General features: G+C 41.3%; 5 protein-coding genes across 5 annotated transcripts; 2 read left to right on the top strand and 3 right to left on the bottom strand.

Annotated features, from left to right (window-relative positions):
* The first annotated feature begins 317 nt into the window (after nt 1-317).
* LOC104722562 (protein DMP3) lies at nt 318-1349 on the top strand. The gene has a single exon (XM_010440756.3). The coding sequence runs from the start codon at nt 547-549 to the stop codon at nt 1204-1206; it is 660 nt and encodes a 219-aa protein (XP_010439058.2). The 5' UTR covers nt 318-546; the 3' UTR covers nt 1207-1349.
* A 204-nt stretch (nt 1350-1553) lies between these two features.
* Nucleotides 1554-4594, bottom strand: LOC104722561 (separase). Its single transcript, XM_087474620.1, has 8 exons — nt 3954-4594; nt 3697-3877; nt 3513-3620; nt 3239-3373; nt 2715-3151; nt 2534-2635; nt 2310-2435; nt 1554-2179 (listed from the first exon to the last, which is right to left on the bottom strand). Exons 1-6 carry the CDS (start codon nt 4061-4063, stop codon nt 2587-2589), a joined length of 1020 nt encoding a protein of 339 aa, XP_087330746.1. The 5' UTR covers nt 4064-4594; the 3' UTR covers nt 1554-2179; nt 2310-2435; nt 2534-2586.
* Nucleotides 4595-4791: 197 nt separating this feature from the next.
* On the bottom strand, nt 4792-7703 carry LOC104717849 (uncharacterized protein At5g49945-like). The gene is made up of 5 exons (XM_010435482.3): nt 6636-7703; nt 6450-6528; nt 5530-6117; nt 5119-5322; nt 4792-5020 (listed from the first exon to the last, which is right to left on the bottom strand). Exons 3-5 carry the CDS (start codon nt 6091-6093, stop codon nt 4928-4930), a joined length of 861 nt encoding a protein of 286 aa, XP_010433784.2. The 5' UTR covers nt 6094-6117; nt 6450-6528; nt 6636-7703; the 3' UTR covers nt 4792-4927.
* Nucleotides 6954-8146, bottom strand: LOC104722560 (protein WHAT'S THIS FACTOR 9, mitochondrial). Its single transcript, XM_010440753.3, has one exon. It carries the CDS (start codon nt 8139-8141, stop codon nt 6954-6956), a length of 1188 nt encoding a protein of 395 aa, XP_010439055.1. The 5' UTR covers nt 8142-8146.
* A 590-nt stretch (nt 8147-8736) lies between these two features.
* Nucleotides 8737-9189, top strand: LOC147933759 (uncharacterized). The gene has a single exon (XM_087472315.1). It carries the CDS (start codon nt 8737-8739, stop codon nt 9187-9189), a length of 453 nt encoding a protein of 150 aa, XP_087328441.1.
* The last annotated feature ends 2765 nt before the right edge of the window (nt 9190-11954 follow it).

Here is an 11954-nt window from a genome sequence, read left to right as displayed (position 1 = left end):
CTTTTGGTTACATTACATATAGACTAGCATAGAGATTAGAGGGTACGAAGATCATTTGTTATTTTTCTTTAGTGGATTATTACATATAGACTAGCAAATAGATTAGAGGGTACATGGATTACATCAAGTTGTGTGAAAGCTATGAGATATCAAGTTGTGCTGAATTCTAATTTTGTTAGAATTCCTAATTCAAATAAAATCCAACTAGACTTTCAAAATGGCAAGTCAAAGTAAAGCTCTACTTGCACGCAAACAAAACAAGAAAAAAATAAGGGAAAAGTGTTGGGCAAAGTTTCTAAAGAAGTAAGAAAGAGAGTAATAATCAACTTTGAAACACGTTTGATAGTCTTATAATAAGAATGAATCGAAAGAGACCCGCCATCGCCTCTTTGACTTCTCTAAACATTGATCACGTCAACAAGACAACAACCATTTTAAACACTTAACCACACGTTCTAACTTGTATATAATACTATCACAATCATCTAGTAATTCTCCAACACCGATAAGAAACGAAACAGAGAGGAAAATAAAAACGAAAAAAAAATGTCTTCATCATCATCCCTAACGCAGAGAAACCCAATTACTTCACAGCCAAATGGCTCACAAGAGGGATCGGAGTCTGTTCCAAAGCTAAGGAGACTACGTTCGACATCTCAACATGCCATGTCACAGACCCTTACGTCAGCTGCAAACTTAGCAAATCTCCTTCCCACCGGAACGCTCTTAGCTTTCACGCTTCTTATACCCGTCTTCACATCCAACGGCTCATGCGACCACGCCACCCGCGTTTTAACCACAGGGCTCTTGACGCTCCTTGCCATTTCTTGCTTCCTCAGCTCCTTCACGGACAGCGTCAAGGCTGAAGACGGTAACGTGTATTACGGTTTTGCTACTCGTAAGGGTATGTGGGTTTTTGACTACCCTGACCCCAACGGTTTGGGTTTGCCTGATCTTAGTAAATACCGTATGCGGATCGTTGACTGGATCCACGCTGTTCTGTCGGTTCTTGTGTTCGGTGCGGTGGCTCTTAGGGACAAGAACGCCGTCAGTTGTTTTTATCCGGCGCCAGAGCAAGAAACCAAGAAGGTTTTGGATATCATTCCGATGGGTGTTGGAGTTATATGCAGCTTGTTGTTCTTGGTTTTCCCGGCGAGAAGGCACGGTATTGGATATCCGGTCACCGGAGACAGAGGTCGTCGTTAGTTAGATTCGTTTTTTTTTTAATGCCAAATAAAATGTAAACGATTGATTCTTTAATTATATGGTTGACTAATTCGTTTATGTGATCATTTCGTGTTATGAGTGTATTCCTTCTTCTTATCTACTTATTTTGATAATTATTAAAATGTTGAGTGGAATATGAGAACTATTAACGCAAACAATCTTATAATATATGTTTCTACTAGGTCGTAAACTTGTCATACACTCAAGAGGTGATGAATGATTTGAAAATGGCTTCTCTAATTGAGTTAACACAAGAATACTTTAGCTAATTGAGTACTAACAACTAGTAACTATCGAATTCTTCGTGAGCTAATGAAAAAAAATTGTTGGATCTACAAATGTTTCCCCTAGGTTTCATTATCATAACTTAAACAACCAGGCCTCCTATGATATTATATCTATTACAAAGAATGAACAAAAAAAAAAAAAAAACATCAAAAATTTCTGGAAGAATAGATTCGATTAAGCTTCGTGAGTATATATTTTGCTACAAGTCTTTTGCTTCTTCTTTGTGAGAGCAGTTATTAAGAACTGCATAGTGCAAGCATCGCCATCGCGTGTATCAGCCATGAACGTTCCAACTCTCTCTCTCTTATGAAATTTATGTCTGTTATGAAATTTATGTCTGTGTTGTATCTGATGACAGGACAAAATTAATCGATTGTTTGATTATGGGCGTAGGGTCTGGCAACTTTTTGAAGATGTCTTCAGCTGCAGACCAATTTTCTAGAATAAACACAAGCAAGTTCTCGATTTCTCCTGTACCATGTTGCTGCTGGAGAACATCCAGATAAAATTCAGATTTGCTACATGCGTCACTCACAAAATCTATGATTGCTTCTTCGGGCAGAGAACCCTCTGATAGGTCGTCAGACTCATTAACATATATATGAAAGAGGAGTCTAACACAAGTCCACACTGTTCTGATACATAATTTGAACGCCGTAGAAGCCTGCAATGCAAAGTAGTACACCATCATCAATATGAATAAAAAAAGAACTAGGCGGCTGCAAAATCTTGCAAAGCAAACAGAGAAGTAAAGGTCATAAGACTTTTAGTACGTAGTCAGGTATATATGCTACCTCTTTTAGATGCTTTATATTATACAACTCTATACCAATATCGTGAAATGAAGCAAGTGGATATTTGAGCTCTGGAGGTGAAATCCCCGGACTAGAAATTACATCCTCAACTAGTCTGTTAGTGACCTGAGAAAAAAAGGAAACATTGAGACAATTAGTTTGCCAAGCATGGACTCTTGCAAAAACTTAAGCTGATTTGTGAGAATTGCAGGAAAGCATTTAACCTCTACTTTACGTTGGGTTCTCGTCGAAATAATAAAAGCAGCTATAGCCACGTTTAGCAGATTCTTGTCAAAGTCAGTCCCAAGGCATTGTCAAGGGTCCGTCTAGCAAAAAGGGAAATGAAAGGTAAGCAACACATTCAACTCAGAATACATATATGATTCGACGACCAAATATATGTACCTCTTAAGGAAGCGTAAACAATTAAAAAATTGGAGAAACAGATCCTGTATAACAGATAGCTGACCAGAAGCAAATTCTATTTCCAGCAGGACCATCTTTTTGTTCTCAGAATTTATTAAGCTGGCAAGCGGGCACAAAGATTTCAGAGCATCAAGGTAAGGTATCGTGTATTCCATCGTGCATTTTTGTTGTTTACCCCTAACATTAGTTTTCTTCTTTCCATCTCTCGATAAGGTGTTATCATCATCAGGGTAATGGTCAATCATACGAAATAAAGAACCTAAGCTTTTCCATATATCACCGTTACCAAGTAAAGCTCCAAGTCCTGAACTAATTTCCATGGTTTCTTTACCATTTTCTCTCAACTTAACATCAAATACACTGACGGACAGTCCAGCTGAATAAAGTCTTAAAATCACATTTTCTTGTGGCATAGCCTGCCAAGTACTCAGAGCTATCAATATCATATGTTTTATTAACGGATATGAGACACAAGTACATGCCAAGGATGCGAAAAAAATTACCACAGAGATAACAGCCGTTATCTCATTCAACTGTTTTGAAACTCCTGCACACCATAATTCTCCTGCTAACTGAGACTTATGAACACAATAGGAGACTACGTCATGAAGCTCCAACCAATTTACTTTAGGTTCAACCTGAGAGATAATAAGAAAGGGGTATGAGAGAGTTTCAACAAAGCAGAACAGTCAGTGCTACAAGAGACATAATAATGACCTAACAGTGCTAGAAACATCTCATAACTGACTAATCTAGGACAAGAGACTTTGCACATACCTGGAATTCACATGCCACAGTTCTCAACACAGACATCCCAATTTTAACGGTTGGTAATTTGTTTGTCTCCTTGGACAGAAACAGTAAAGAAAGCACCTGCCGGGAGAACTGAATACAAAACAGAACAATTAACGAGAGAGAAAGAGACACACACAGAGGGAGATGTAAAATTGTGACAAGTCACCTTATAAAAATGACATTTTGGCAAGGGGAATACAGAATATTTCTTCAGTGCAGAGATGCAGAAAGAATGCACATAAATTTCATTGAAACGCTCTGCTTCTCTAATTATGGAGAGAGCACACTTTCCCATATCTGAAAAGACCTGCGTGAGAAACTTGTCCTGTGCATTGGCATCCAAATACCTGTTGAAAGAAAGAAAGGGTGAAACTTGTTGACTTGTACACCAATTTTGAAGCATATCTCTCACGGTAGGTATACCTGAGCCAGGGTTTTATCTCCCTATCTAGAATCTCAAAGACCCTCGTGTAGTGGCGACGCTCCATATCCCGCGACATTGCTACAGACCTCAAGATGGATTCCACAACCATGAGGTCAACTGTTGCTAGCTTATCTCCTCCAAACTCGGGAGGATTTGGCAAAAACTGTACAAGTTTGGTCTCGGGTCTTCTAACCTGATCGAGGACTCTAAAAGCATCGTTGTAGGCCTGAGTAAACCAACCCCATGCCTGGTAACACTGAATCAGCCCGATTCTGTGAAGCTGGACGGCGTGAGGATCGTGGGAGAGCAGTTCGCAGCATTCCAAACAGTAGTCATAGCCGCGGAACAAATCCCCTAGGGAGTCGTTGGCAGGGCTAGTGACTGAGAGGCGCTTATGCAGGAAAGAGACGGTTTTGATGAGGAAAGGGACGAACCGCTTCGCCAAGGATCGAGCGGCTAGGGTTTTGTGCTCCTCCCGGTATGTCAATAGGCCTGAGATCGGTCGGAGGTATGATGAAAGGGAAGATAAAACTTATCCAGCGTCGGAGGAGGACTCGATTAGAGATAATATGCGAACCTCAGTGACAGTGTCCGAATCCATCCTTGATCCTTCTTTTTTTTTTGTGTTGTGTATGAAAATATCCTCTGTTTACGCTATCTAGGTCATACATAAACTTGTCATACACTCAAAAGGTAAATAATGATTTAAAAATTACTTTGTAAATTAGGCAAGTTAAAGCGATAAAATATTCTCTGGTAAAATGTCACACCATTACTCTGCTCATTTTGTCTTCCATATGTGTGTTGATGAATGATTAAATCATGTAAGAGATCAAATGGGTTTTAGAACTCATACTTCATACTTGTCATGTTTTTTATTCGAGACATACAAACTTGGAATCACAAATGAAAAGTACAGACGAGGATAACTTCACTCTGTTATTTGCAAAACTTAAACAAAAGGGAAGACGACTTAGCCAATTGACTTGGTCTTTTTGGAATTTTTCATTGAGCTGACCGGTGCGGTTGGACCTTGCCTCCTCATCTCGTGTATAGCCGCATCAGCCTGCATACATAAATTTTAGTTTTATTCAACCATATTGTCACATATAACAATAGAATGAGAATGGCTTGTGGGGGAATAGGTTTGCCAATAGCTGATACCTGTGAGCTGAGCTTGTAGCGTCCAACTAAGTCAATGTAATACGGAATTAGCGGTACCAACCGAACCGTATCATCCATGTGTTCAGCATCAGGTAGGGCAAACTTGAAAAGCAGCATCTTCCTGTGTTTTCCAGAGTGTTGGTCCGAAAAATGCATTGATATGAAATACTTCCCAAACTTTTCGAATGACTTGTCGCCAAAAACCTACAGATCACAATAGCATCATTGCAACTCACCAATGAGGCCAGAGCGTGTAGGGAAATGGAGTGAAAATCAGTGAACTCTCTCAGAATTTCCTACGAACTTTCATGTTCATCCCTTATATGTTTAGGCTGAATCCCAAGAATAAACTGAACTGCTATAATTATCATCAGCAAACGACTAGAAACCCAAAAAGATTTAGCATCTGACCTTATCAAGTACCAGATCTGTAATCATATCCCTAGCTACCTCCTTAGACTCGGACACCACAGCTAAATCCTCTGATACCCACTTCCTTCCGCCAGGAATTGGCACCACCCCTCTAAGTCTCTGCAGATTCCTCAGCTCCTTGTGCATCGTTTTCACAGCCTTTTTCCTCGCCATTGCAAACACGATATGATCCATGGCTTCATCGTTCATGTACACTTCGAAACTGATCTCATCTTTACAAGGTACAACTGAGTTGAAGAGCCTCAATATCAGATTGTGTCTGCTCTTAAGCTCCATGGTCGCCAATAGCCCATGGCAATACCTACGCCCGCTCGCGTAGAACTTGAACACGTTCGCCGCTTCTTTCAGCATTAACGGCGAGTCCTCTCCTTCACCAACTCCCAACAAACTGAAGTTTTTCTCTAATATCGAGTCTTTAACACAAAATTTTGAGGCCCAAGCCAAAGCGAGGTTTTCATTCTCACGTTTTCCAGTGAAGTAGTTGATTGCGTAACCAACCAAGATAGAGACGCAGACTATCTCTACCGTGTACCAATGCTTCATCTCCAGCTTCCGCAGCTCCTTCACCTACAGTAAGTTTATTAAGGTGGTTGACTGTGAGTTTGTTTCTATATGTGTATTTCTTCTTCTCACCTACTTCCTATTTTGATAATGATTTTAATATTGTCGTTCGTTGAGTGGACAATTATTTACGCAAGCAATCTTATAATATGTTCTACTAGGTCATATAAATTTATTATGGCTTCCCTGTTTGAGTTGCCACAACAAATTAGTAAACTGAAAGCAATAAACTTGTTATGGTCAAGTGTTTGATCATAAACTTATAATATACTTTTGTAATTCAGGGCATGTCCACAAGAAAATACTTGCAAGAAATTGGTGGGAGTAGGGACTCATACCTGTCATGTTGTTTACGTCTCTGACTTTCATATCTTGCCATGCTTATTCGTTGTGTCTTCCCAAAGTACACAAGAAACCCTGTGCAGGTTTACAAACTTGTCAAACCCTGTGCATCCGTTTTACTTGTGGTCATGGCCTTCAGTATAAAATCTTCCATATGCAAACAGCAAACTTGTCAAACTTACCTTAACACATACAGAGTCAATTCGGCTTTCTCTGCGAAAACATGAGGTGTTGGATCCGCTGCGCAGCTATTCTATAGACAGTGGCTACAACCTATAGTTAATATGCAAGACACTTCTGGTTTTCACAGCAAAACCTCTGAGTTATGTTTACTCCAATTGCCTAACTGAGTCTACAAGAGGCTAATTTTCAGGACCTTCACACAAACTCTGAAGATGTGCTTCTACAGTCAAGTCAATTCAGCTGTCCTTACTTGACCTAGTCATAGAAACTCAAATCATTTCCATTATGAATTCCGGCTATATGACTATCCTGTGTGATCACCGACTGCTATGTGCATAAATTTCACCATCCTCACAAGCTTTGATTCCTCTATTTTTCTGGTTGCTTCTCTCATTTCCAGGCACATAGTCTCGGTTCTTCACTCTCCCTGATTTGCTCATAAGATACAAGTACCTATGTCTCATCCCCATCAATGGATGCCTCTCTATCAAGAATACTTTATGGTAAGCTTCCCTTAGGACAACAGTTTGGGTCCGAATCTTATGCGACATATAAAATATACCCGGGTGGTGTACTAAAGCCTGCTTGAACCTTATCCCGAACCCTAAATACTCACCTAAGCAAAGCACATTGTCTGTCTCAGTCTTCTTCGATACCAAGATGTGCAAAAGCTCATGAAGTACTGCGACCGCCCACTTCTCGGCCTGATCACTGAACGACCCCAAGTGAAAGGCATTCTCATAAGGTGAGATGTAAGGAAGGTTTTGCCACTGCTCAACCCATTCCTTCACTCGTTTATCCAACTCGTACCCTTTGGGGAAATTCATCGAATACCTTATACGCAACCCCTTTTTCACACGAGACCCATCAACGATGGCTTCTCTTCTCTCCATTTCCGACACAGCGAGGCTGCTCCGCCGCGAAGAGACCGCCAAAGCAAGCGTCGGTTCACCCGTTAACCGATCTTTGATCTCCGTTACTTCAAAAAAATCCGGGTAATCGCCGATCAGCGAAGTGATGTAATCGTGAGGGAGACCCAAATCGAACCTGAAACGATCGACGACGTTGAGAGGAAGACTTCCGGCTCCCGTTAGCATCAAGAATTTGGTCAGCCGTTGGACGGTGGCGTTACGGTGAGGCGGGGATAGGTGAATCGTCTCTTCTTCTTCCTTGTGGAGGGATAGAGCCTGGGGAGTGAGGCGAACGTGGAGAGGATGAGAAGGAGACGGCTGATGAGTGGTGAAGACAGATGGGTATTTCAGTAAAAACGCGGCGGCGGTGATGTGGAGATTGACGAGAGGCTTGAGGAGTGAGAGGGATGAGAGAGGGAGTGATTTGGGAGGAGACGATACGATTCGATCCTTGAGAGAGAGAACTTGTTTGAGGTTTTTCTCGCGCTGAACAGCTTCGTCGAGGTGATGGTCACATACCCATTTGACTCTAGCATTGACGAAGGTGCGTCTTTGTTGCAGAGCTCTCCCCAGCTTTGTCGTTGCAGCTGCCATTAGAGTTTCAGTGCAAATTTTCTCTAAGGAACTTATTATTATATATAGAGTAACAATTGAAAGCTACAATTTGTAACACAAACAAATATGCAAAGGACTAAATTCAAAGCCTCGTATATACAAAATGTAAGATTATACGAAAGCCATAAATCAAAATTCATACCTAATCTCCCGTTAGTAATATATAACTTGTCAAGAATTCATCGAAGATCCGAAGAAGAACCCTTTTGAACTCTCGGAAAATCTCTTTTGGTGCTTTATTGGAGACGCACGTTAAAAGGAATCAAGCAAAAACCAAATTTTATCTCATTTTGGTCTGGAATGGACAGCTTTTGACAACTATCAGCAGTCGGAGCAGTCGGATCTAGGACGTATATGGATTATTTATAAGCCATCGGTATTCCCGTAACTATTTCTCATCCTTTTTATGCTTCAAACTTAGTTGAAGAAAGGTTAAGAGTTGTGGACTTCTCTCAAGGACACTTGCATCTCTTTCAATCTTTCTTCTCGTCTTTGGATAGTGTGCGGGGATTTCAACGAGATTTTAAACACCTGGGAAACGTCAAACACTTGCCTCATTCGTTTAACCTCTGCCATGAGGAGCTTCAGGGATTGTCTATCAGATGCTGGCCTTTTCGACCTTCCTTTTCAGGGTCCAAAATTTACTTGTTCTAATCATCAATCTTCTAATCCGATAGCTACAAAGATAGATCGTGCTTTGGTTAATTGGCAATGGATTCTTGACTTTCCTTCAAGCTACTGTTCTTTAGAGTCACCTCAGTTTTCTGATCACACTCCATGCCACATCAGAATCCGATCTCCTCCACCGTCCTTTGGTTCTCGGTCTTTCAAACTTTTCAATCTCCTAACAAAGGTTCCTAACTTTGCGGAGGTGATTGCAAATGTTTGGAATAGTTATGGTCTGCCAGTGTCAAATCTGTCGGATTTGTGCCATAAACTAAACCAGCTAAGGATCGCTTCAGTGATATTGAAAAGAGGGTGGCTGAAGCAGAGAAAACCCTTTCTCACCTTCAAGTCCGGGCGCTAAATGACCCCTTTACTCAAAATATGGCTGAGGAATCGACTGCTCGAAGCGTTTGGCTCTCTCTAAGGTTGGCAGCAGAATGTTTTTCAGGCAAAGATCTAGGATTAGATGGATGGAAGTCGGTGATTCAAATTCAAGGTTCTTCCATACTATGATGAAGATTAGAAACACTTCAAACGCCATCAAATATGTCCTTAGGCCTAATGAGACGAGATCTGACTCCTTGGAGGAGGTTCATCAGTTAGCGGAGAGTTATTTCTCATCAATCCTTTGCTCTCCTAGGGGAGACTACTGCCCTTTTCTTTCAGATTTTCTAGGAAGACTCATCACAACTAAGCTGAATCCACCTCATATATTCTTGCTCTCGAGTGTGGTTTCTCCTAGGGAGATAAGGGCCACCTTGATTCTGCTGCCTCTAAATAAAACATCGGGTCCTCATGGTTACCCGGTTGAATTTTACAGAGCTTCTTGGCAAGTTCTGGGTCAGGATTTTGTTAAGGCAGTGCAAGAGTTTTTTGCATCTTCATTCCTGATGTCTTGTGTCAATGCCACTTCTCTAGTTTTGATCCCAAAGCGCCCAGGAGCCGAAGATCTGAAGGACTTCAGACCAATTTTCTGCATGAACACCAACTACAAAGTGATCTCTCGCATAATTTCAGACAGCCTAAAAAATATCCTTCCTTTGGTTATCCTTCCAAACCAGACAGCTTTAATCAAGGGTAGATTGTTAATTAAAAATATGCTTTTAGCATCTGAGGTTCTTCAAGGATATCACTTGGATTCTCTCTCGCCAATGATCATCTTAAAAGTGGATATATCTAAAGAGATTGACTCCGTTCGGTGGGACTTCTGTCTTATCAGCGCTATCTTCTTATGGGGTCCCTAACGTGGTGGTGAAGTGGATCAAAAGTTGCAATTGTTCTCCAAGCTTCTCTTTAAGTATAAATGGGGTCACGTCGGGTTATTTTAAAGGTAAAACGAGTCTCAGGCAAGGGGATCCTTTATCTCCTATCCTCTTCGTGATGCTAATGAATGTCCTCTCTCTGATGCTCAACAAAGCGGCACAGAATGGAATATTTGGTTATCATCGAGGTTGTGAGGACACAGAGCTTACTCAATTTATGCTTCGCCGATGACCTACTAATTTTCTTGGATGGTTCCAAAACCTCTTTGGCTGGAGTCTTCACGGTCTTGTCACAATTTGAGAAATTTTTGGGCCTCTCAGTAAATATCTCCAAAATTCCATGTTTTCCTCCGGGTTAAGCAACAATGTGTTGGATCGGATGAGATCAAAATTTCCTCTTCCTCTTGCAACTCTTCATGTGTGATATCTGGGGCTCCTTATTTGCTCTAGAAAGTTAACTATAAAGGATTATGATCCTTTAATCACAAAGATCAGGGCAAATATTAGCTCTTGGCTTCATCGCCACTTGAGCATTGCCGGCAGGTTGCAGCTACTGTCTACTGTCATATCAGGCATTGTAGGTTTTTGGACCAGCACTTTCCTACTCCCAAAGAAGGTATTCAAACGCATAAACAGTCTCTCCAGTTCCTTTTTATGGCATAGTTGTTTGGATAAACCCTCGGGGGCAAAAGTCTCTTGGGCTGATGTATGTTATCCTAAAAGGGAAGGTGGCCTCCGTCTGCACTCTTGTGCATCATGGAATGAAACTTGTGCTCTAAAGCTTATCTGGATGCTCTACTTTAGAACATGTTCTATTTGGGTGGCTTGGGTTCTGAGGAAATATCTTTTTTTCTACAATTTTTTGGGTGATTAATGATAACTCACATCGAGTCTCATGGATGTTCAGAAAACTACTTAATTTGCGGCTCAAAATCAAGGTGGGAACAGGGGATGATACTTTTTTCTGGTGGGATCCATGGACTCCTTTTGGATCTCTCTTAAAATTTCTCGGGCCTGATGCTCGTTCTCGACTTGGAATCCCTCTATCTTCTTTGGTCTCCGATTACAAAACTGGTAAAGTCTGGGCTCTCCCCCCAGAAAAATCAGAGGCCTTTCTTCAAGTCCTCAATTTCATCACTATTATCCCCTCTTCCTCACTGAGTGAATCTCCCTCTTGGATCATTAATGATAAGGAGTTCAAGTTTTACCACTCCAAGGAAATGTGGAACTCATTACGGTTGACAAAACCACATGTTCCTTGGTTCTCTCTCATTTGGCACAAGGCGGCGGTGCCTAAGCACTCAGTGGCAGTCTGGTTGTTTTTGCTTAATAGGAACCCCACTTTAGACCGGATGATTCAATGGGGGCTAGATGTGGAACCACTCTGCCTGCTTTGTGGACTGCATAATGAGACCAGAAACCACTTCTTTTTTTAGTGTGAGTACACCTCCGCTGGTTGGTATGCTCACATACACAAAATGGCTCTTCCCACCTCTCTTTTGACATGGGATCAGACTATTATATGGCTCCCTTCCGTCTCATCTTCAACTGTCACCTCCCTTGCTCTTCTTCAAGGTTGGCAATCTTGCATCTATGAGATCTGGAATGAACGAAATCGTCGTTTCCATGATGGCACCACTCTTCCACATGCAATTATTCAACAATAAGTCTTAAGGGTTGTCAGGAACAAGTCCGCAGCCCTTAAAAACTTGGCAACAAAGCATGGAGAAGCTTTGGACCTATTTTGGTCTTCACTTTAACTCGCCTACTGTTCCCCTACCTGTTAGTGGGATCTTCTCTTCGTTTTTTTCTTTTTGATTGAGTGACTTGATCTTCATTCCCTTCTCACTTTTATCTTCCACTC

This window comes from Camelina sativa, chromosome 11 (assembly GCF_030686135.1).
Source record: "Camelina sativa cultivar CO46 ecotype springtype chromosome 11, ASM3068613v1".
In the NCBI taxonomy this organism is placed as follows: domain Eukaryota; kingdom Viridiplantae; phylum Streptophyta; class Magnoliopsida; order Brassicales; family Brassicaceae; genus Camelina; species Camelina sativa.
This window is presented reverse-complemented; position numbering and strand designations above follow the sequence as displayed.